Consider the following 24,613-nt stretch of genomic DNA (forward strand, 5'->3'; position numbering starts at 1 on the left):
CATATCCATGATTGGATGTTTTGGGATTACGCCCAAGTCTAACTGTAGTGTACTTATATTTCATACACTTTTGCACAGGACAACAAGAAGTCATCATTTTTAATGCATTTTAATTTTTCATATATTATATTCTGGTCACATTCTTTCCCCTCAGCAACTCTTCCCAGATCTCCCCTCCCTGTTCGCCCAGCTTCATGTTCTTTCCTAAAAAACAAGCACAAACAAAACAAAGCACATACAAACATACACAGTCTACTTTGTGCTGGCCAACTGTACCAGTGCCTGGGGCCTGCTGTGGGTGGATTGATACAGTGTCACCCCATTGAAGAAAACCGATTTTCTGTTCCCCAGCAACTATCCAGACAGTCTTGACCATCTTATTTTTTATTCCTTTGAAGATATTTTTTCCCCCAAAGTGTTTTCCAGACATATGTTTTTTTTTAAAGGATTGATGGGGCTCATGTCATGTATCTGCCATACCTGTTTTATGCAGTATTTGGCATTGAAGCCAGGGATTTCTGCTTGCTAGACAAGCCCCTTACCAACAGAGCCACATCCCTTTTAGAGTGTCTACTTTCGCCCAAGCTGTCCATCTTGTCTTCTATCTTGACCGTGTTCAGTGGTTATTCTGAAGTCTGTTTGGTAGCCTCATAAGGAAAGCTGTTCACATCTATTCTATTGTGGCTAGTTCTCTTCTCACTGGTTTAATCCCTGGCTGCCTGATTATTATCTGCCCTCCTGTTAGACATTCGAGAGCTCAGGGTTCTGCCTCCCTTCTGCTTGCAGTGTGGCCAGGAGAACCCACCCTGATTCCTTACCTCTAGGGCAGGAGGGCACAAGCCTTTGGGTGGTGCTTTTCTACTGTGGCTTTTCTCATTGCAAGACAGACTGCTGCACCCTGGGCCCTAATGATATCCGTTGTTGGCAGGCTGCCGTGGGGGCGGCGGGACCCTCATGTGGTTCAGGAGTTAGCAGAATCCCTGGCCTAACAGAATGTCAGTAGTGGCCCCTCCACGCCACCCACATGTCGAGTACAGTGGCTCTAAGGACGTGGGGGCTCTGAGAATGCTCTGACAGCACAGGGGGCACTGCTGCACAGTCGTCACTTGAGCGCACTGCTGACATCTGGTCTGTCCTGCTCAGAATTGACACTGTCCCTGTGGCAGGCCCTGGAGTCCGTCTTTGTCCCAGGCCTCTGCCAGGCCATCAGAAGGAATCATAGTCATTTCAGTTGGGTTCCTATCAAAGCTGGTTATGGTAAGAGAAATATTTGGATACTTAGAATGTAACCTTATCCCAGCAATCCTAGCCTCAGCAATCAAGAGAATTCAAGTGTGTGGCCTAGCTCGTTCTCCAGTAGATGAAATGTGTGTTTACCTGTGTCTGTTGTTTACCTTTTCTCTACAACCACTAACCTGTGTCGGAGTCACAGTAGGTAACTGTTTCTCATGACTGAGCATATACTGTGGTCCTCTCCTAGGTCACCTACAATGGCTGGAGGATTGTTTGCCATGAACAGACAGTATTTTAATGATCTTGGACAGTATGACAGTGGCATGGATATCTGGGGAGGAGAAAATCTGGAAATCTCATTTCGGGTAACTTTGGTTTTGTGTGTGCTATATTACTAAATTGTCTGTAATGGACTATAACTGCAGTTTAATGGCAAAGAGCACCTCCTGAGCAAGTAGGCCCCACCTACCACCCAACTCCTGCACGTGTCTACAGAGTCTGTCAGCCCACAGCACTGTACTTACACATGACTGTTTATAATTTTTAAAACATACTACCATATAAAGGGCAGTTTTGCCCCATAATTTTTCAGGTTGAAAGTTTATATAGGAAAAAGAAAGTTTATATAGATGCCATTTGTTCAGTTTTCTTCTGGGCAAAAGTAAATGTATTCCACAAATGTTACGTGTATTTGCATTCTCACACGTGAATGGCACGCATGTGGAGGTCAGAGGACAACTTGCAGGAATCCGTTCTCTCCTTCTGCCATCTAGGTCTTGCGGCTTGAGCCCAAGTTGTCAGACTTTTTGGCAAATGCCTTTATCGACTCTGCCATCCTGTAAGCCCCGGAACTAAGTTCTTTTTTAAAAAACTTATATTTGTGTGCATGCACATGCACATGCTGTGGCGCTCATGGTTCTCTGTTCTGCCATGTGGGTACTGGGGGTTGAACTTGAGTCATCAGGCTTGGTGGCAAGGAACTTAACTCACTGAGCCAGCCCTGAGCTCACTCTCTCTGTATAATGCATAAAAAGTACTTTTTGGAGCTGGGGCAGTGGCTCCCTGGTCCTTGCCCTGCCAGCAAGGGCAGCAGACTCTGGATCCCCAGAGCCTGTGTAGTGCCAGGCTGCTCGCCCATAATCCTAGCCTTGGAAAGCAGGCATAGGGTTCCCCAGAGCAAGCTGGCTAGGGAAACTAGACCCTGCTTCAAAAGTAGAAGGTAGAAACCGGTGACACACCTGTAATCCCAACACTCAGGGAGGCAGAGAGAGGCAGGCAGTCTCTGAGTTTGAGGCCAGCCTGGTTACAAAGTGAGTCCAGGACAGCCAGAGCCACACAGAGAAACTCTGTCTTGAACAAACAAACAAACAAACAAAAAGAAAGTAGAAGAGTGATACAGGGAGATCCCCTTTTAAAAAAAAGAGATATTATTTATGTGGTTTATATATATGGGTGTTTTGTCTGCACATATATCTCCACACCAAAGAGGACATCAGATCCCATTGTATATTGATGTGAGCCAGCATGTGGGTGCTGAGAATTGAACTCAAGACCTCTGGAAGAGCCGACAGTGCGCTTAACTGCTATCTCTACAGCCCCAAGATTCTCAATATTAACCTCAGGTCTCAATGCTCATTCTTATGCGCATGTGTTTGCATGTGCATGTGTGCCCACACACATGTATGTATATGCAGGAACATTATACAAACACGTAAGAAAAACAAGTTTTCTTAGAAACAAAGTATAAGAAAGTACACGAGAAGCTGGAGAGACAGCTCAGAGATTAAGAGCACTGTCTGTTTTTCCAAAGGTCCCAGCAACCACATGGTGGCTCACAACCATCTGTAATGAGATCTGCTGTCCTCTTCTGGTGTGCAGGCACACATGCAGGCAGAATATTGTATAAATAAATTTAAAAAAAGAAAGTATGTGAAAGCAGAAGACCATTTAATAAGTGTTCCTTGTCCTTAAATCCTTAAGAGCAAGTTCATTAATTCAACAAAAGATGATAACACAATTAGACACATGGGATCGATTGCATTTTTATCTCAGAAGGACCTAGTTTTTAAGTGTCCCTACTTCCTTCTGAGTGTATCTAGTAAGAGAAACCTCTGTAAGGTGTACAGCAGCCATTCATAAAGGCTCACCCCTGAAGAGGGGCGCACTGCTGCAGTCTGAACTCATGGTGCGCACTGCTGCAGTCTGAGCTCACGGTGCGCACTGCTGCAGTCTGAGCTCACGGTGCGCACTGCTTGCTCCTGGCTAGATCTGGATGTGTGGCGGGAAGCTGTTCATCATTCCGTGCTCAAGGGTAGGACACATTTTCCGCAAAAGGCGCCCGTATGGATCTCCTGAAGGCCAGGATACCATGACACACAACTCCCTGAGGCTGGCGCATGTCTGGCTGGACGAGTACAAGGTGAGTGGGTGTGTCTGCCATGGCCTTGGTCGGGCTTGTCATTCCACTCTTGCCCGTTCTCCTCAGCTGCCCTTCACTGCTGTGCCATTTCTCTCTAGGCTTCTTTTCACCAGGAACCACTCAGTTTTGGTTCTCACCTGCTCTCCTCAGGATGACACTAGAAGCCGCAGAAGAAGCTCTGTCTTGTGTGCTTGTCCCTCTGGTCCCATCACGCTTAGAGATGCCACAGAGCTGGGCTGGGCTTCCTCTTTGCATGTCAGTTTTAGAGCATTTTGTCACACAAGAAACAGTGTACCCTTTATGTGTCACCTCTGTCCACAAGCCCTACACAATCATTGGTCTGTGTTCTGATTCCAGTCTTTTCTAACCTCACATGTGTGTCCTTTTCTGTGGCTTTCACTTGGCATCTGTGTTCAGGCTGGCCTGGACCAGCTGCTCTCAGCACCTCATTACTTCCGGTTGGTTGCTCAGGGATGCTCCATTTGTCTCTTCATCATTGGATGCACATTGGTGTTGTTTACATGTTCCCCTCTCCTCGTTTCTCTGTGTAGCCCTGCCTCTCCTGGAACTCTCTTTGTAGACCAGGCTGGCCTCGAACTCAGAGATCCACCTGCCTCTGCCTCCTGTGTGCTGGGATTACAGACATCGTGCACCACCACAACCAGCTCAAAAACCCCACCATTATGAGCTTGAAAGTATGCTACTGAGCTGGGCATTTTGGTGCATGCCTGTAATCCCAGCACGTGGGAGGCAGAGGCAGGTGGATCTCTCTCTGAGTTCGAGGCCAGCCCGGTCTACAAAGTGAGTCCAGGTCAGCTACACAGAGAAGCCCTGTCATAACGCCCCCCCCCAAAGTATGCCACTGTTAACTTTCCTGATGAAATCATAAATTATTGTACAGTGGAATATATCAATATTTGGAAGACCTGCATAGCCATAGATCAGTGTTTTTCCAAATAACTAGTACATGTTATACAAGTCTTGCATGTGTAAAAAGATCATTCAAGGAGGAAACAATACCAAATGTGAACCTCCCTGGTATGATTCTCATTTAATATAAGTAAAATGCCAAAGTGACTGAACTATAAGCTAGGCATGCTGCGGTGTAGTGGTGATGCCAGCTTGGGGAGGCTGAGGCCAGTCTGAGGTGCATGTTTGCACTGTCTCAAAACACTACAAAGAACTGTTACTGTATTAAATACTTAATACAAGAATAGCTACAATCATTTGTCATAGCTTTAAAAATGTTCCTTCTTTTTCAACTACATGTTTTCATAAGGTTGTAGTTTTAAAACAGTGAAATAGCTTTGTGGGTCAAGTGCTTGCTGTACAAGCAGCCAGTTTGATTCCTGAATCCTGTCGCAGCTGGAGAGAAAGCCAAACCCCATAGAGTTGTGCTCTGATTACCACATGCACCGAGGCTGTACCCTTCACATGACAGTAAAGTTCTTCAGGCACAACAACCTTCAGGGACAGGGTAAATACACATATGAACCAGCTAATAAATACTATGTTTGCATTGAGAATGAGTTTCTCTTAGTGAATTTTAAAAACTAAAACTCTGTGGAGCTATTTCTGTTTGTTTTGTCAGGTGAGAGGGTCAGGTAGTTCCCGCCGATACTTAATGACATTAAGAAAAACAGAACAGGGCTGGAGAGATGGCTCAGCAGTTAAGAGCACTGACTGCTCTTCCAGAGGTCATGAGTTCAGTTCCCAGCAACCACATGGTGGCTAACAACCATCTATAATGTGATCTGATAACCTCCTCTGGCCTGCAGGTGTACATGTAGGCAGAGCTCTGTATACATAATAATAAATAAATAAATTAAAAAAAAAAAAAAAAACCAGGCCGGGCGTGGTGGCGCACGCCTTTAATCCCAGCACTTGGGAGGCAGAGGCAGGCGGATCGCTGTGAGTTCGAGGCCAGCCTGGTCTACAAAGTGAGTCCAGGATGGCCAAGGCTACACAGAGAAACCCTGTCTCGAAAAACCAAAAACAAAACAGAACAGCCGGGCAGGGCGCATGCCTGTAATCCCAGCACTCAGGCAGAGGCAGGCAGATCTCTGTGAGTTCAAAACCAGCCTGGTCTACAAAGTGAGTCTGGGACAGCCACGGCTACACAAAGAAACCCTGTCTCAAAAACCAAAAGCACACACACACAGGACTCTGTTTTCTCATAGAATACATAATATATTAACAGAATTTTTCATTTTTTTTTTTTTTTTTTTTAATTTAGGAGCAGTATTTTTCCTTAAGACCTGATTTGAAGACCAAAAGCTTTGGAAATATCAGTGAGCGTGTTGAATTGAGGAAGAAATTGGGCTGCCAATCATTCAAGTGGTATTTGGATAATATTTACCCAGAGATGCAGATACCTGGCCCGGATGCCAAACCCCAGCAGCCCATTTTCATTAACAGAGGACCCAAGCGCCCCAAGGTCCTGCTGCGTGGAAGGGTGAGAGGGCAGTCCTGAGAGTCTCACTGGGAGGGATGGAGCAGGAAGAGCCCTATGACTGTCTAGATTTAGTTCAGGTTTAATTATATTCTTTTGGGGGTTTCCTTCTACTCAAGGAGAAAAGCTTGGAAATCTTAATATGTTTGCTGTTTACACCAAGATCATGATCCTATATTCACTGCTTTGGAGGGACAGAGACCTTATGTCCTTTATGTGTCAGCTTCCAAGAGCAGAGACCCATGCGGGGATAAAGGCTGTGAGAGACCTGAAGTGGCAGGACCCAACTTCAGACAGAAACTGAAGGTGACAAGTCAGTTCACACCCACACACTGGCAGTCCTCTGAGGATCTTCCCATCACACTTAAGGCTTAGGGGTCTGTAATGAAGTTACTTTGTTCCCAGTAATTTCTAAAACTGGCCTTCTGGAGGCCAGGGGATGGCTCAGTGTGTGGATCGGAGTTTGGATCCTCAGAAGCCATGTCACCCTGGGCAGGCGTGGTACCCACCTGGAATTCCAGTGCTTGGAAGGCAGAGACAGGATCCTTGGAGCAAATCCAGCTGTTGAGCTCTGGGTTTTATAGACCCTGCACCTCAGTGAACAAGGGGGAAAGCGGATCCTTGGAGCAAATCCAGCTGTTGAGCTCTGGGTTTTATAGACCCTGCACCTCAGTGAACAAGGGGGAAAGCTTGTATGAGCATGCTCGTGCGCGCGCGCTCACACACACACACACACACACACACACACACACACACACACACACACACACACACACACACACCTGTGCAACCACAACACACACAGCCAGAAAGCTGGTGTTCTTGTTTCCCTCTGTAACTTCCTAAGGCACATCTTCCAGCTTCTGTATTAAAGGAGAATTGAGCCTAGTACTTTTCTCTCCTTGTCTACTTTATAAAACCCCAACAATCATCATGATGTTTATTGAGTCTTAAGTAAAGAGATATCTTGTGCCCATGTAGTTGACATCCCTCCAGCATAGCTCTTGCTCTTTGTGTCACTAATGGAAGTCACTAATTGAGCAGCATTTCCCACTCCATGCACACATCCCCAAAGCACCAGGGTGTCTGCACGGGAGTCCTCAAGAGCACTGTCTGTAGCTGTCTTTGCTACTTTGTGGATTCTATCTCCCACCCTTTATCTTCACCAACACTGGACAGGAGAGAAACAGGGATGGGGGAGGGGCTTGAATCTAACTTCTTTCCTTCTGTTTCTTCTTTGGCACGGCCACTAGCAAACCGCAACAACCTCCATAAACAATGAACAACCAGCTCCTCTCAGGGCCCTCGCATTTATGTACCTGCTGAAAAGTCCCCAGGATTTCAAATGTCATACAATCACAGAAACTATCTTCACCTTTTGCTAGAGAAGGAGGCAAATAATGGCCAGCCGCTGGAGACAGTCCGTACCCACACCTGGGACTACACCCAAAATTCCAGAATTGTTACTACAACTGTCCTCTTTTGCAGCTCTACCACTTGCAGACCAACAAATGCCTGGTGGCCCAGGGCCGCTCCAGCCAGAAAGGAGGCCTGGTGCTGCTTAGGGCCTGTGACTATGGAGACCCGACTCAGGTGGGTGATGCCTCCCCGTGCACCCTGGGGAAGGACTCAGACATCAGATGTTTGGTATCATGATTTTCCTTAAGTTTAGATTGCAAATGACCTTGGAGTTCAGTCAGTAACAACTGCTTCATTTCCTGTGTTTCTCTGCCTCTGATCTTTGCTTGGCAGCTGTTTAGACTGCTGTGTCTTCTGCTATGGTGTGGAGAGTGCTCATTAGAGGACACCATAACAGAATGTTGGTTCATTTCATCCACTTAATTTCAATTAGTTTGTCTTTTCAATATTAAAATGTAAGCAGGTAACTTATTTTGGTTTGTTACTGTAATTTTATAACCTAACAGCTGGGAGCTCGGTCGGGACTAGCCTATGTGATTGCCATTCTATTTTAACAGTATGGAAAATATACTTGGGCATTTCAAGAATATACTGCTTAAAAACCTGACTGATACATGAGTGTGCACACATAGCAGTCAGTGGACAAATTGCAGCAGTTGGTGCTCTTCTGATCATGTGGGGACAGGAATGGAACCGAGGTCACTGGCCTTAGCAGCAGTCGCCATTCCCCACTGAGCCATCTCATAGGCCTGGGTTAAGTGGTTTTAAATGTAGTGAGCTGTGGCTACTTATAAATAAGTATAGTAAACAGTGCGGGCCCTCAGCCTCATGGCTTCAAGTGGCCAGTGCAGGGTCTGAAGCTGAACAGCACCCGGTCCAGCCACCCAGCGGGTGAGGACTGCGCTAATCCACATGCTCCACATGAGCTCCACATGCTCTTGCCCACACCTCTTGTGAATTCTGTCACAATCTAACACTGGAAACAGCAGTCAGGTCACTTGAATCAGTTAAGTCAGCATGCCGCTGCCTGGGTCCCTCCGGAACAGCACTGTGTTTGTTAGCTTGCCTGAGCAGAGCAGAGGACGAGTGGCTTTGTTTGGGGCTCAGTCCATGGCTGATGCCACAGGAAAGGGCGCAGTCACGGTGGGAACAAACAGCAGAGGAAGCCCTGTGACCGCCGGTTCAGGAACGAAAGGGAGAAGAGGACAGAGTCCCACACTCAGCTTCAGTGACAGCGCGGGCTCAGAGACTTCAGCTCCCGGCTCACTGTTCCAGGTGGAGGCGGCGCTGTGACTAGTGTAGCCTAAAGAGCACATTGTGAAGTGCCGTCCAGGCCTCCATTCCAATACCCGAAAGTAGCAACACTTGTTTTTTGTTACTAGGTCTGGATTTACAACGAAGAGCATGAATTGATTTTAAACAATCTCCTTTGCCTCGACATGTCAGAAACTCGCTCATCAGATCCACCCCGACTCATGAAGTGCCATGGGTCGGGAGGGTCCCAGCAGTGGACATTTGGGGTGAGGAGCTTGCTTATAGACGTGGGAGGGCAGGGGCTGGGCTCGCACCATAGTCCTGACGCATGGGCAGCTTCCCCGCAGGCTGCAGGAATGTCTGCTTTTATGTAAAGCGAGTCCTTTTTTCTTGCTTTTTTCCAGAAGAACAACCGGCTGTACCAAGTGTCTGTTGGACAGTGCCTGAGGGCAGTGGACCTGACGGACCGGAAAGGCTCTGTTGGCATGGCAATCTGTGATGGCTCATCGTCTCAGCAGTGGCGCCTAGAGGATTAAGGTGGGACAACATAGTTCACCTGGTTTTGCCACACCTGCCGAAAATCAAAGGTGCTTTATGAAGGACACTGCTGACCCCAAAAGTCAAGAACCTGGGAGCGTGACAACCTGGGGCAGAAGGCGCTTCACTGGAAGGTGGGCTATTTCTGAGCTGCTATTAAGCAATTCTTGTTTATCCAGGGAAAACAGAATAATTCTAAAGAGTTAGGTCTATCTAGTACAAACCTAGGAAGCAGACATTTCTATTTGTATTATGTTTCCCTTATTCTCCCTTGGAGACGGGATGGTTTCTGTCTAGTCAGGAACTTGTCACAAATCCCTTTCATATGAGGACTTCATACGAGATTTTTTTCCTATTATCTATCATTTGTTTAATGTTTCTAATAGATTTTTAAAAACAGGCTGTGTATATTACTTTTAGTTTCAGAAGGTATCATGTATATTTAAGAGGCATCTAACTATTATAAATTATTTTGATGACTTAATAAGCTGTCTTCATTAAATAAAGGATCTTTTTGACCATTTAACTAGGATTTTTGCCTCTTCTATCTTCTGTCTTGCTGTGAGTCAGTCTGTGTGGTCTGGATGACCTGGGAATGTGACAGGAAATACTTCACCATTCAGCTGATGGCTCCTTAACCCAGATAGTAGCTGCTAACTTCAGGAAGTGGCAGTTTACCTGTGAAATTCTCTCTCTTCTAAAACTGCTAAGTAGAAGAATCTGTTAGAGAAAATTTTCATAAAAGTCTGCAAAAGGTGATTCCCCCTTCCCCATATTTTTGTCTCATGTTGCAGAAGCAAGGTGATGTTATCTTTTTTTAAAAATTAACTTATTATAGTGTTCTATTGCATGTACACCTGCAGGCCAGAAGAGGGCATCAGATCACATTATAGATGGGTGTGAGCCACCATGTGGCTGCTGGGAACTGAACTGACGACCTCTGGAGGAGCAGTCAGAGGTAGAAAGAGGGTTCTTTTACTATGACAAAAAGGTTCATTCATCCACAGGAAATAATCCTAAACATTTATACAGTTAACAGCATCCAAACACACTCTGTGAAAACTAGAAACGTCAATAAGTTATACGGAGACATTTTAGCATGGCTTTCAAAACTATCTGATAGACACATAGGAAAACTGACACAAAGCATACCAACACCTTGATAATACACAGCATTGCTACGTTGACCTGGCTGAGGGACACTGCATCCAACACCAGAACTCATGGTCTTCTCACGTACACATGGTCGTGTCTGCTAGACCATGTCTACGATAGCACATCAAAATCAACTATATCCTACCAGACCTTCAAAGAAGTGCTAACACCAATACTTCTCAAACTATTCCACAAAATAGAAACACTCATTCTATGAGGCCAGAGAGCCAACAAAGAGAATTTCAGACCAATTTCCCTTATTGAACATCAATGCAAAAATACTCAATAAAACACTTTGTAAACAGAGTCCAAGAACACATAAAAATATCCACCTGGAACTGGAAAAGGTCATCCTAAGTGAGATAACCCAGACCCAGAAAGACACACATGGTATATACTCACTTGTAAGTGGATATTAGCCCAACATGGATGCTCTCTGAACATTCCACCCAGTGAGGGATGGGGACAGGAAGCTGGACTCTGGGCAGAGAGCTGAGAGCTGTAGTGAAAAGTTGGGGGACGGAAGGCCCGAGAGGGAGCAGGAGCCCTACAGGGAAACCACAAAGCTCTGCAGATCTGGGCACAGGGGACCTGCACCAACTGATGCTCCTGTCAAGGACAAGGCATGCAGAGAACCAAGACGCCCTGTTCACATGTAGCCAATGGACTGCCAGTTCTCTGCATGGGGGAGGGGGGACTGCTGCTGAACCTTCGAAAGTACTCGGGTGCCCACAATTTTATCACTGCCTCTGCCCTGTGTCCCTAGCAGGCGCACAGTGGAAGGGGATGCAGGCTATCCTGTTAGTAGGCTGTTACCAGTGGTCTAGGGGATGGGACTAGGCAGAAGAGGGAGGGCATAACAATCGGGATGTAATGTGAATAAATTATAGTAAAATATACACTTAAATCTCAGGTGGAAGAAGAGTGCTGCAGAGACTGATGCACCAACCGAGGACCATGCTTGGCTAGGACCTAGATACTCTGCTCAGATGAAGTAGATAGGCAGCAGTCTACCCTACAATATGCGGAGTAGGGACTACTTCTGACATGGACTCTGGCTCCCCCAATGTTGATCACTTCCCCCAGGCAGGGTGGCATTGCCAGGCTACAAAGGAAGAGGATAGTACAGATGAGACTTGATAGGCTGAGGTCAGATAATAGGGGAGGAGTCCCCTTTCTGAGGACTAGGGGACGGAGGGAGAGGCAATGAGGGAGGGAGATACAATCGGGATATAAAGAATTCAAACTGCAGGACAAGCAGGCAACTTAGACTGCTAGTCCCAGTACATGGGAAATAGCTGGCTGAGACATGAATGCTTATGCATAGACAATGCTTCTTGTTGGCTACAGAATCCCTGTGACTTATTATTAGATGCCATTCTTCTTATGGCATGAATGAAGATTTATAGGTGCCTTTCTTCTGCTCATACAAAGAGCAGAGAACCAGCCTTAATTGTTCTGTGCATCAGGCACACCTCATTTATAATTTTGGAACACTGATGCTGGACCAGACCTGACAAGATTAATTCCTCTCAGTGTGCTGGACGCTGACATCCTGCATCCTTCATGTTCCAGCCCCAAGCACTTCTACTGAACAGGACAGCTTCGAAGAAAGCTTCCAATCCCAATTGGTTCAGCATTTCAGACTGTCCCATATAGGATTTCTATTAAGACTGGATTCTCTGAACATTTAGAAACTGGACAAATGCTATTCCTCGCTGGTTTAACCAATTTCCCTAATTTTATTTGGACCCCTACAAAGGTATTATTTGACCCAAATCAGCTGGAAGAAACCCTAAGAGAATGATGACCCATTTCCCTTAAGGGGGGTTGTGTAGATTTTTGGTTTCTTTCTTGGGCTACAGATGCTTATTTTTCATTGGGAGTTGGTTATAAGTTACTATTAGTTTTACTCAGAGAGAAAACAAGGTTGGACTCAGGGCTGTCTCTCTTTTTTATGTTTGGAGATGGGGGCTGAAAAGAAGGGGGAATATATAAATATATAGGGATGACAGAACAAAAAGTAGATTATTCAATCTACTCAACGTACGGCCTTAATTGTTACTCACAAGGTTATATTTAACCCATTGGTATAGAATTTTGTATACTGATGCAAAATAAATTTAATTTTGATACATTGGTATAGAATTCAAGTTTAAGATTATTTTTTACACACATTTTATATGTATTTCTACTCTAATATGAAGTATTATACCCACACAACTCAGGTAGAATACACAATTTACCTCCAATACTTTGAAAATGCTATTGCAGGCTATGTAGGACAGTAAATTATACAAGTTAATTTTTATCACAAGACTACATCCTAGGTGTAACAGACAGATATGAGTCTATAGAAAGATAAGGTAAAATAGTTTGATAAGGTCTTCAAAAGCCTCAGAGACCCAGCTTACCTCAAAGAAGATGATGAGCATCAAAGAATCTTCTTCTGGAGATGGCTTCAAATGTGGCAAACCAGCTACTGGGGCAAATGTCCTTGTTTCTGCCTAAAAAGGGCAAGCTTGGATGCAGGCAGAATCGACAGGCAAACTCGGTAAGCAAGTCCTCAAAAGTTCCTGCCTCACAAATGTCTGTCAGATAGACTGGGCCAGAAGACTGAAATGATGCTCCAACGTTACAGAGTCTTGGGTGACTGTTCAGGCAGAAAACCATCTCTGTCATTTTTTTTCCACTTTGGAAGCTGCTTACTTACTCCTTCTCAAGTCTCTGATGGGGTTGAAGACCAGATAGTTTAGTTTTACAATTAAGCTGAGTTGTTTATGTTTGAAATTGATAGAGATATGATAGACATTGATTTACATTCAGAATTTTAAATTCGCCAAGATAGGAAAGATGTTTTCTTCAAGGTTGCCAAATACAAATAGCCAAACCACTATAAATGTAACATTAATATAATATCCCCCATGACCAAGTAGGCTTCATCCCAGGCATGCCTGCAGATGGTTCAATATATGGAAATCCATCAATGTAATCAGCCACATAAATAAATGAAAAGAAAAAAAATGATCATCTCCTTAGATGCTGAAAAAGCATGACAAAGTTCAACACCCATTCATGTTAAGAAGTCTTGGAGAGATCAGGGATACAGAGCTTGTACCTAAACATAAAAATAAAGGCAATATACAGACAGCTGATAACCAACATCAAATTAAATCAAGAGAAGAATGAAGAGAAATCGAAGTAATTTTACTAAAATCAGGGACAAGATAAGACTGTCCACTCTCTCTGTATCATCTCTTCAATTTGGTACTTCAAGTCTTAGCTAGAGCAATAAGACAACTAAAGGAGATCAAGGGGATACAAATTGGAAAGGAAGAAGTCAAAGTATTGCTATTCACAGATGATATGATAGTATACACAAGTGACCCCCAAAATTCTACTAGAGAACTTCAATAGCTGATAAACACCTTCAGCAAAGTGGCTGGATACAAAATCAACTACAAAAAGAAAATTACAATCAGTAGCCCTCATGTATCCAGAAGACAAACACCCTTCACCACACGCTTCACAATAGCCACAAAAACAAAACAACACCGTGAAGTATTTTGGTGTAACTCTAACCAAGCAAGTGAAAGACTTGTATGAAAAAAACTTAAGTCTCTGAAGAAAAATTTAAGGAGATATCAGAAGATGGAAAGACCTCCCATGTCATGGATCAGTAGGATTAACATAGTAAAAACAGCCATCTTACCAAAAGCAATCTACAGATTCAATGTAATTCCCATCAAAATGCCCACACAATTCTTTACAGACCTTGAAAGAACAATTAACTTCACATGGAAAAAAAAACTTGAATAGCTAAAATAATCCTGTACAATAAATATCCATCCCATATCTCAAGCTGTACTACAGAGCAACAGTAATAGAAATTGCATGGTACTGGAATAGAAACAGACTGATGGATCAATGGAATTGAATTGAAGACCCCAAAATAAGTCTACACACCTACTAACACTTAATTTTTGACAAGCCAAAACCACACAATGGAAAAAAAAAAGCATCTTCAAATGATGGCTACATGTAGAAAAATGAAAATAGATCTGTATCTATAATCCTGTACAAAACTGAAGTCCAAATGGATTAAAGACCTCAACATAAAACCAGACACACTAAATCTGTTAGAAGCAAAAGTGAGCTGGGCGTGGTGGCACACACCTTCACTCCCAGGCAGAGGCCTGTGAGTTTGAGGCCAGCCTGGTCCACAAAGTGAGTCCAGGACAGCCAAGGCTACACAGAGAAAAACCCTGTCTTGAAAAACCAAAAAAGAAGTGGCAAAGAGTCTAGAACTCACTGGCAGAGGAGACAACGTCCCGCGTAGAACACCAACAGCTCAGGCTCTAAGATCAACACTTAATGGGACCTCATGAAACTGAAAAGCTGTTGGGTAAAGGACATCGTCAACAGAACAAAGGGACTGGGAAAAGATCTTCACCAATCCTGACAGAGAGCTAATATCTAATATATATAAATAACTCAAGAAATTAAACCAAATAATCCAATTAAAAATGGGGCACAGAGCTAAACAGAATTTTCAACAGAGGAATATTGAATGGCTGAGAAACACATTAAGAAATGCTCAACATCCTTAGTCATCAGGGAAACATAAATCAAAACAACTTACACATGTCAAAATGGCTAAGATAAAAAATTCAAGTGACAGCACATGCTGGCAAGGATATGGAGAAAGGGGAACAACCCCTCTATTGCTGGTGGCAGTGCAGACTTATACAACCACTTTGGCAATCAATCTGACTCTTTCTCAGAAAATTGGAAATAGTGCACCTCAAGACCCAGCTATACCACTCCTGGGCATATTCCTGAAAGATGCGCCAGCATTCAACTTTTGCTCAACTGTGTTCATAGCAGCTTTACTCATAATAGCCACAAACTGGAAACAACGGAGATGTCCCTCAACCAAAGAATGGATAAAGAAACTATGGTATATTTACACAATAGAATACTACTCAGCTATTAAAAACAAGGAAACCTTGAAATTTGCAGGCAAATGGATGGAATTGGAAATTATCATCCTGAGTGAGGATAAGAGCCACATAATACAGGATAACCACACTGTAATACACAGACCTAAAGAAGCTAACCCCTGAAGGCAGCTTTCTCAGGGATATGGGTGTGAGTACACTGCCGGCCTCCTGTGTGTCAATGTTTGGGAAATGGTCATCATACTTTAAGAAGTAAGAAAGAATGCAGAAAAGAGCTAAAGAATGGCGTAGGTGGGGTGGGGATTGAAGAGCCTGTGAATGTAGCTGGCCATACATCCTAAGAGGGATTTACGGTTCCGATGAGGAAAGGGAAGCAGAGTACTTCCAGTATTTTGTGGCTGGAATTAAACGGAGTTGAAAGAATTCTCTAGAAAAAGAGAAGACTTCAAAACACAAGCCAAGAGCACTGCATATGGAGATGCAGATGTGAGTGCACCATCTCTGGGTGACTTGCATACCACGTACAAGCTTAACAAGGCTGGACAGCACACAGGACTGGATGAAGTGGGAGAAGCCAGGTTCCATCTCATAAGGGAAATCCGAAGAGACCTTTACCAGTGGCAGGTGACACTTCACCATGGTGCTATGCTCCCCCATTGATGGGAGGCCATTGGCTTGGGTGTCTGGAGCACACAGTAAGAAACAATACCAATTTGCTTACGGTGAAGGACACTCAGCTTGGCATCTGTGTCTGGTGTCAGTATAAAGAACCTAAGAGTGCACAGTGAAACTAACATCTGTTGTGCGGGGGGAGACAGCTCTGGCACTGGGCCTATTACAGCCCAGTATATCTTTGCCAAGTGTGCAGCCAAAGAGTTACATGTGTGATGCCATGAACAGCCTGGGCCAGCTTGGAGTCAGTTGAGACTGCTGCTGCTGTCTTCATGCTTAGTGTTCTTAAGGTCAGGGGCCAGGTGGCCAGTGGACAGATGCTGGCGGAACCCACAGTCCTCTGCAGTCTCCTGCACACTGCTTTCCCATGCTCTCACTGCCGCCTGGACAGGCTCATGGTTAAAATGGTCCTTCTCTCCCTTCTTGGCCTTGACAGGCAGTGAGGAGCAGCATCGCTCTAATAAGAAGCCTCCGGGTGTGGTGGCAGAGCAAAGCACAGCAGCAACAACAAAACAAATGCAAAAGCCTTTTCATTCCCTTAGCATTTGGTGGTTAGTGTGTGTCTAGAGGCAGAAAGGAGACATGGCATCAAGCAAGAGCGCTGAGCCCACCAGATTAGGGAAAGAAAGGGCTCCTGGGAATTTTTATTTTTTTGTGAGACAGGGTTTCTCTGTGTAGCCTTGGTTATCCTGGACTCCTCCATAGACCAGGCTGGCCTCAAACTCAGAGATCTGCCTGCCCCTGCCTCCTGAGTGCTAGGACTAAAGGCGGGTGCCAGGAATTTTGATTTTTACTAGCTTCCTTCTTCATCCCTGAGAGATGGTCTTGTTTACATACATATGTAGCCCAGGCTAACCTTAAACACACTATCCCCCTGCTTCACATGGGATTCAAGGTGTGTGTCACCATGCCTGCCTCTAAGCAGCTGCATTAAGTTAAATGTTAAGTCCATTCAATCTGACTGGTCACCACCACAGAGGAAAACTGAAAAGTAGCTTGAAGGAAGGAAAATGAAACAAAAACAAAACCTGTCTAGTGGCGTGGCGGCAGCGGCGGTGGCAGCAGCAGCAGCAGCACACAGCTGCAGTCCTTGGGAGACTGCGGAGGCTGCTTGTATTTCATCTTAGACACAAACCCAAACAAGATCTGGCTTTAGGCAAACAAATAAACATGCCTTTAACCTGCTCTGCCACACACCTAACATTATTTGACTGAGTGAGGGGAGCCCAAAGCCAGAGAGCACAGCTTAATTTACACCAAGCAGAACCAAACAGCAAACATGACCACGGCCTGCAGAGAGCACAAGGCAGATTCTATAGATGTAAAATATTTTATTTGTAAATGGTGATCTTCTAAATCTGTGTCCACAAATTCCAAAACCCATAACACTCTGTATACTTCAAAAAATTCAATTTTTGCCAACATTAGATACTATTATACATAACAGAAAACAACAAAAACCCGGTAGGACAAATACTGGTAGGATGTCAGAATATTGTACAAGAGAAGAAAAATATTCAAGAAACAAATTTCATACAGCTATTTATCAAGAGAAAAATATATACAATTGATTTATTCTGTAAGATAAAAATACATCATGCCATATACATTACAAGCTGAGAGCCGAGTTACTGAATGTACCCACAGCTCACAGTCCACTCGAATTGTGCACACAAAAACTTCATTTTATACTTAGCTGTGAAGTGTCAGTACCAGAATTTTAAGTACAAAATAAAAAGCTAACCTGGTTCAAATGCTGATTAAGTTTCTACAAGCAAACACAAAACAGTGTGTTTTCTTTATTAAAGAAATGTAAACAAACAGTTCATACAAACACATTTTAAAATTACATCTTCGAAAAACCCTATTGCCAGAGCCCTGCAGCTGGGAGCGTAATCACATCTCTCACTCTCTCCATCTCTCTCGCGCTTTTTTTTTTCCTTTTCAAATTTTATGTTAAATAGAAGGCTAAGGAGTTGGGTTAGGTCCCCGCTACACGACTCTATTATGTGTACATGATTCTGTGTGGTTGGAAACAAAGTTCTAATCAAAACTACTTTTGCTGAAGAAAAAAATTCAGCCTCCATTTGGGTTTGAGTTTAAGCCGTTATTCACAGTTATCACAAATTGTAAGCACAAAAAAACCTGACTGAAGAAGTAGGGATGCAGCAATATAATATGAAACATTAGTTTAAATCACCAACAGCTATAAAAGTGTAATTGTAGCACACACGTTGCTCTGTCAGAAATTATGTAGAAAACAAGCACTAGGAGACAGTTTCCAAAAAGCCCAGGCATACCGGGGCAAAATTTTGGTTATTACATAATTGTAATGGCATATTTAATAACACAAAATTATATTGTAACATCCCTACCATGGTTATAAGCACCCGAGCTGCTGCAGCGCCTGGTAGCATTTGGTCAATAACTATTTTTATACTGTTTTTCTCAAAATATTTACATATTTGTACAAAGTAACAGGGTTTGTTAGTTCTGCAGGTAACAGCAGCAGCTTGGCTTTCTTCTAACTTTTATTTAAAAATAGCTTCATTCACTTATTCAATAATAAATACAAAAAGTTTCTCTTATTTTACAGAAATCAAAAACTACAATAAACTGACTCATGGAATCAAGTATTCAAATGTATTTAGTGCAAGTTATTACCCCTTAGCTCTATCCCTAAGGAAGTCATCTCGGTACATTCCTTGATCAGTGGTGTCCACTTTAGTTACACTGAGGGCCTGCCCCTGTCAGTAAGGCGTGGCCAGCACTCTGGACAGCCCCCTTCGCTGGTGATTTCAGTCTTACATTCATAGGAAGGCCCCCACCCTGGGGCAGGGCAGCCGCCGGCTCTTTGCCCCAGTAAAAGTTTCTCCTTAGTGAGACTAACAAAACAAAACAAAACAAAACCCACCCACAAGGAAACAAAAGGAAGGAAAGAAAAGAAAAAGGAAAAAAAAAAAGTGCTGGACCATTCTGTGAGTCAGCTGGCCCCACTGCACAGCAAGGCAGCTGAGGAACCAGAGCTCCCAGAAGCTGTTTCTCAAAAAGTCAGAAAACAAAAATATCTTTCTGTCTGCAAAATCCAATGAAGTGTTGAGTCGTCTCTTCCTAGGGACGAGCCGCCCGTTGAGATAGCAAGGAATGCATTCAGTTCATCCACTTCCGGCAGTTCACCGCTCCACAGTGACATGGAATCTTGTGCTGGTCATCTTCAAAGTCGAACTTATAATCATAGCAAAGCTGCCCATAGCAAAGACACAGTGTGAGACGGGGCAGTGCCCACTTCCATCTTCTTTCTATTCCCAAACCAGCAAGCAACACAGACACAAGCCAAAGCAAGGCTGGGTTTGTTGAGGGTCCATGGAACCTTGTGGGGGAGGGGTGCCCCAGAAAGAGATGGAGCTACAAGTGCTGCACTTTAACAGGAAGGCTGAGCTGGGTGTGCCGAGTGTCTGCGCCTTCTCGTAGCGTTACCCCCAGCACTCCAGGTGAGATGAGGACCAACGCTCCCTCACACCATGGCAGGCTCCCATTGTTTGGACAGAGATGAACTTGCGCTTGCCAACACCATGGCTTTCCCCTTCTCCTACTGGCATGGGCAGAAGCCTCTGAAGAAGCTGCCTCTGCTCAAAGGCCCTACAGACTGATGATTAGCTAACTAGAATGTGCCACCATGGAGAGAGAGATGGAACAGATCCACCACAGACGTGATCTGGGGCTATGTCCAACCCCTTCATTGCTTTTACTACCAACACCTGGACCGGGCCTACGTCTGTGGCTGGAGATAGGCGTTTAGAATGTTGTGTTCACCTCCAACCCAAACCTATCCTCAGGCAGCATCTAAAATCTCCCAGCGCCCCATGTCTCAAAAGCTAATGCACTGATTGAGGACGTTCTTTTGTCCCGTGGAACATGATGGAGTTCAGGGTATCCGAATCTGCGTTTCCAACCATGGCCACCCATATCTGGCTCAAGATGAGCTAGTGTTTCCCTCAGAGAAAGCTAGGCTATGAATTCTTACTCAAATTCCAGGCCAACCAACTGACTGGTTGGGGAGGCAGCATGACTCCCATGAAATGAGCTATACGCCCTGCCTCTCCCACCCTAGAGCCCCACAGAGCCAAGTGAGGGGAGCACAGTAAACCTCTTGGGTCTCTCCTAGCTCAAACATCAGCCGCTGTCTAGAGACTGCCCGGGAAGGAAGGAAACTGCACCAGTAGAGCAGCACTGGGAGAAACCACTGCTGAGTAACAGGCTGGACAAAGCTAGAGGGTGTACACAAGATGACGACAGGGAGCCCCTAGGCTACTCTGAATGGCCTGTCATGTAGTGATGCCCCTGAGCCACAGCACCAGGGTGTTACGTGCCTGCTACTGTGGACTACACAGTTGAGCCTTAACCTAGCCACTTAAGTATGTTCCCAATTTTAAAAGCAAGTTCTAAAAAGGCAAGCAATACAGGTGACCTCACATTGCCCACAGAAGACTGGGGCTCCACCATAATGAGTACACCCAGGCTCCCCACACTGTGGTCTACCCCAGAGCTCTGTAATGGACACCAATTGTAGGTTTAGGGCACTAGATACCATGTGTGGAAGCCAGAGCTGGAAAATGTAAATGAGGCAATTAAGGCTAACAGCAATCTTAGATGAAAAGCTAGACCAAAGTCACCTCTAAGAAACACAGTTCAAGTCCTACATGAAACATTTTAAAGACAGAAAACACCCACATTACATATATGAGGTGGAATTTTCTAAGTGTGAAGATGAGAATTCAGGAACATGTGGCTCCCAACTTGTGCCTGCAGCCCTTGCAACACTGTATCGCATGCACCATCATCCTGGCAAGTGCCAGGAGTTGGGGCACTTGTCGCACTTGTCACACTGTCCAGATTAGGGACAAAGGAGGATCCTAAGAGAGACGGTGCTGTGTGGTGGGTTTCATGTAGCTTTATGAACACTACACAGAAGACACTGGCAGGGCCATGACGGCAGTCCTCTCCCATACCTCTTACCTCTTCTCCTTTCTGGATCCTCCTGTTGGAGCTAATGATAATCTTGTGTCCTCTCTCAAAGGTCACTACTTCAGCCACACAGTTAGGGGCACATGAGTGGTTGATATACCTGCAAGACACGTCAGAAAACTGCATATGACAACAATGAGAGGAGCCTTCCCCACCAAGCAGAAACCGATGACATTTCTACTGATGTGTTAGCAAAGCAAGTACCAAAACCTACATTCCACTACCCGGCCACAGTGGGAACATTCCTACCCTAGCAAAGCCCTCTGAGCCATGGTCCTCCGCCTCACCTTGCAGGCCCTCCTGTGAGTGTGGCGTCAATCACGTGGTCATTGTCCATGCGGAACATGTACACACCTCGGTTCTAAAGAGAAGGCAGGCAGGCGTCAGTGTAACCTGAAGTCCTCCGCCTCAGTCTGCTGAAAGCACCCCGCCCGTCACATTCCTGTGGACCCTACTAAGCACAGCTGATGCGTGGACCATGCCAAGTGAACATCAGAGGAGGCATTTGTAAAACTGGGAGTGGTAATCTACAGTTACATACGTGCAAGTAGCACCTACTACAAAAAGGTGACAAGAAGGGAGAGACAGGAGCTGTATGAGGCTGCGCAGGGGGCTTCTGTTCACAGCTGAGCTCGTCAGATGTCTGCCTGTGGCCAGTAGATACAGTACCTGAGACTCATAAAGCTTCTCCTTCCGGTTTGCAACTTCATTTCGAATAATCGTTCCAATGTACTCAATGACCATTGTGTGTTTTTCAATGTCTCTAGCAGCATACAGGCCCAGGCCCTAAGTGGAGGAAAAGAGGACTGTAAATATTCCAGTGTTCCCAACAGACCTTTATTGTCTTCAGTAAAATGCATGGCCCCTGCAGTCTTGTCAAAAGCCATAGTTATGGTTTCCTACCCTCCAGCAGGGCTCACTAACTACACTGCTTTCTGAACTTTAAACCCTGGCAACGCTCCTCCTTTAAACTTTAGCACCATTACATGGCTCTTGTCCTTTTTATAACTGTCCTTGGGCATGGATCACTACAATGACAGGGAGAGGGTTAGCTGGCTCTGAGCAATCAAACTCCCACAGAGGGATAACTCGAGAAACCATCAGCCAGGTAAGATAAGGCTTTCTGATGATGTCATCCAAAGGGACGCCACAGAGTGATACACACAGCATAGGGCAGGAGGAGGAAAACTAGAAAGAATTATGACAACTACAAAGTATTTTGACATTTGACTCTGAGCTTCCTAGAGATAATGGAATACAGCGAAACAGAAAACATTACTTTGCTCTAATTATCAGGAAAGGTAGAAACAATTCAATTTTTTTAGATTTTCCCTAATAAAACACATTCTAAGGCTAGTAGAAGAAAGTACAGGATGCTGCCCCTTAGCCTCACTCCTGGGGACGGCGCCTCAGGGTTCACGCGTGCTAGAAAGGTACTGTGAAATACATTCCCAGCGCTTTGCAAATGTTTTGAAACAGGATCTCACTAAGTTGTCCAGGCAGTCCTTGAACTTGTGTCCTCCTGCCTCAGCCTCCTGCATGGCTGGGATGACAGAGAACCTGGACTACCAAGCACACTGAAGCCTCATCTGACAGCGTCCAAGCACACTGAAGCCTCATCTGGCAGCGTTGTATACTGTCTAGCCCAGGGCCTGGTAAATCTTGCAAAGTACTACCTTAGGGTGCTGGCAAACAATGCAGGAGAACATCCTACTTTAAAAGGTAAGTAAGCAAGCCACAATGTGCACAGATAATCTGCATTTTATTGCCCTAATTTAGGTTTATGCTTTCAGTTCTTCCCCAGGGAGAAACTGTGAAGAAAGGGAGAGATGAAAATCAGTCAAGCTCCACTCAGAGAACCTGCCAGAGGCTCCTTATGATGCGAGCATGTCATTGACTTACCATTACAAAAGAAAAAAGGAACACACCTATGATTGGTTCCAGGTATGGCTCAGATGCGAACAAACCAGAACATAAAAAGAATGTGGGTGCAGATCAGTACTGCTTGGCTGTGTCTGAGAACCTGAGGTGTATGGTAATAGCAGTGGGTGCATGACCCAGCAGATTGTGTGCTAAACAGCACTGTAGTAACTGGCTATACAATGAAAGTTAAAAAAACCAAGAGAATACAACCTATGGTGTGTGTACAGAAATGATATAAATGTGTATGTTTGTCTATATAAAACAAACAAACAAAAAACTTTGTAAGAAAAAAAGATACCGGAGTTCTGGTGGGCCTAAGATGTTTCATATTGGAAAATACTTAACACTGTAAGCTAGTACAAACTGAAAAAAAGACAAAGGTCATAGACGTGTAATTCTCAAAAAAGGCAAGTCCAAAGGCCAGTCATGAGAAGACGCATTCCCAGCAGTCAGCAGCTGCAGGCCCAGGTCAGAGGCTAGAGAGACAGTTCTGCAGTTAAAATGCTTCCTCCTCTTCTTGAGCTTGGGGACTGAAGAAGCTGACGAAGGTCAAGCTTTACCATTCCATTCTGGGACAGGAGGTGCTGTTTAGACGTATCAACTAAGACCACAATCCAGGTGAGAGTGGCAGATTCACTGCATTTACACACTCCTGGCACTGTCTACCAGAGATGAGCAACGATGCCACAAACAGGAAGTGCTCGAAACATGCAGCTTCCACAGCCACGATGTCTCACAAGATTATTTATTGAGTTGTTTTGTTGTTGTTTAAGACAGAGTAGCCTGGATCTCCTAATCCCCTGGCTCTACCTTCCAAGTGCTTGCACTCACTTTTACTTTTCACATGTGCTTGTAGACAGGTCTACTGAACTATTTAAAACTCAGTGCATGCAAAATCCAGGGCAACCTGGCGCTCCACAGCCTTGAACAAGAAAGAAAGATGCAAATTCCCAAGGCCTGCTTTCTACTCGAGGTCCTGCACCAAGCTCTAAGGCTATAACCCAGAGTCCTCATGTTCTAAACTGACAAGGTGAAACAAACCCTCAAATTATGAATCTAGGGCTGGGGTTAGCTCAGTGGTAAAGCACTTGCTTAGTACACACAAGGTACTGGGTTCAAATCACAGTACCACAAAATAAAAACAAAAGCAAAGTTCAACCTTGATTCTATCTCTGCAGCCAATGTGCAGTAGCTTTTCATTCTGGGTGCCAGCATCTTGAGACCTAACTCAACTTCATTCCTCACCTGGATCCGAGACCGGGCCAGGTACACATTAGACTTCCATTCCGTCTTCATTCTCCGGTACTGTGATGACTTGGAGTGGACGAACTGCTTACTGTAGGGCGCGTTCAGCTCTCCAGTGACTGTGCTCTGAAATGACTTTGAGGTGCTGGTGCTATTCAAGGTGTGAGGCCTACAGATGATGATGTACCAACAGGAAAACAAAAGGACAACTGAAGGCACCTCTGATGAGTGTGAAAGCCACGCCAATTAAAAGTCTTACTGACAGAAACACAGAAAGCTGCCTAGCAGAGACACAGTGCATCTTCTGAAGTTGTCGGG

At 44.7% G+C, this 24,613-nt stretch overlaps 2 protein-coding genes across 2 annotated transcripts in view; one reads left to right on the forward strand and one right to left on the reverse strand.

Annotated features, from left to right (window-relative positions):
• The window catches only part of Galnt11 (polypeptide N-acetylgalactosaminyltransferase 11), a 34,388-nt gene extending 25,022 nt beyond the window's left edge, over positions 1-9,366 (forward strand). Inside the window, exons 7-12 of the mRNA XM_051152199.1 lie at positions 1,481-1,598; positions 3,500-3,652; positions 5,889-6,107; positions 7,593-7,697; positions 8,906-9,043; positions 9,182-9,366. Coding sequence (XP_051008156.1) covers positions 1,481-1,598; positions 3,500-3,652; positions 5,889-6,107; positions 7,593-7,697; positions 8,906-9,043; positions 9,182-9,313 — 865 coding nt within the window. The 3' untranslated portion in view covers positions 9,314-9,366. The remainder of the gene's footprint in view (positions 1-1,480; positions 1,599-3,499; positions 3,653-5,888; positions 6,108-7,592; positions 7,698-8,905; positions 9,044-9,181) is intronic.
• A 7,970-nt stretch (positions 9,367-17,336) lies between these two features.
• Positions 17,337-24,613, reverse strand: part of Kmt2c (lysine methyltransferase 2C) — a 220,794-nt gene continuing 213,517 nt past the window's right edge. Inside the window, exons 56-60 of the mRNA XM_051152203.1 lie at positions 24,296-24,464; positions 21,797-21,913; positions 21,415-21,488; positions 21,119-21,227; positions 17,337-19,345 (exon numbers count right to left, since the gene is read on the reverse strand). Coding sequence (XP_051008160.1) covers positions 19,253-19,345; positions 21,119-21,227; positions 21,415-21,488; positions 21,797-21,913; positions 24,296-24,464 — 562 coding nt within the window. The 3' untranslated portion in view covers positions 17,337-19,252. The remainder of the gene's footprint in view (positions 19,346-21,118; positions 21,228-21,414; positions 21,489-21,796; positions 21,914-24,295; positions 24,465-24,613) is intronic.

The sequence above is a fragment of the Acomys russatus genome, chromosome 10, assembly GCF_903995435.1.
Source record: "Acomys russatus chromosome 10, mAcoRus1.1, whole genome shotgun sequence".
Classification (NCBI taxonomy): Eukaryota; Metazoa; Chordata; class Mammalia; order Rodentia; family Muridae; genus Acomys; species Acomys russatus.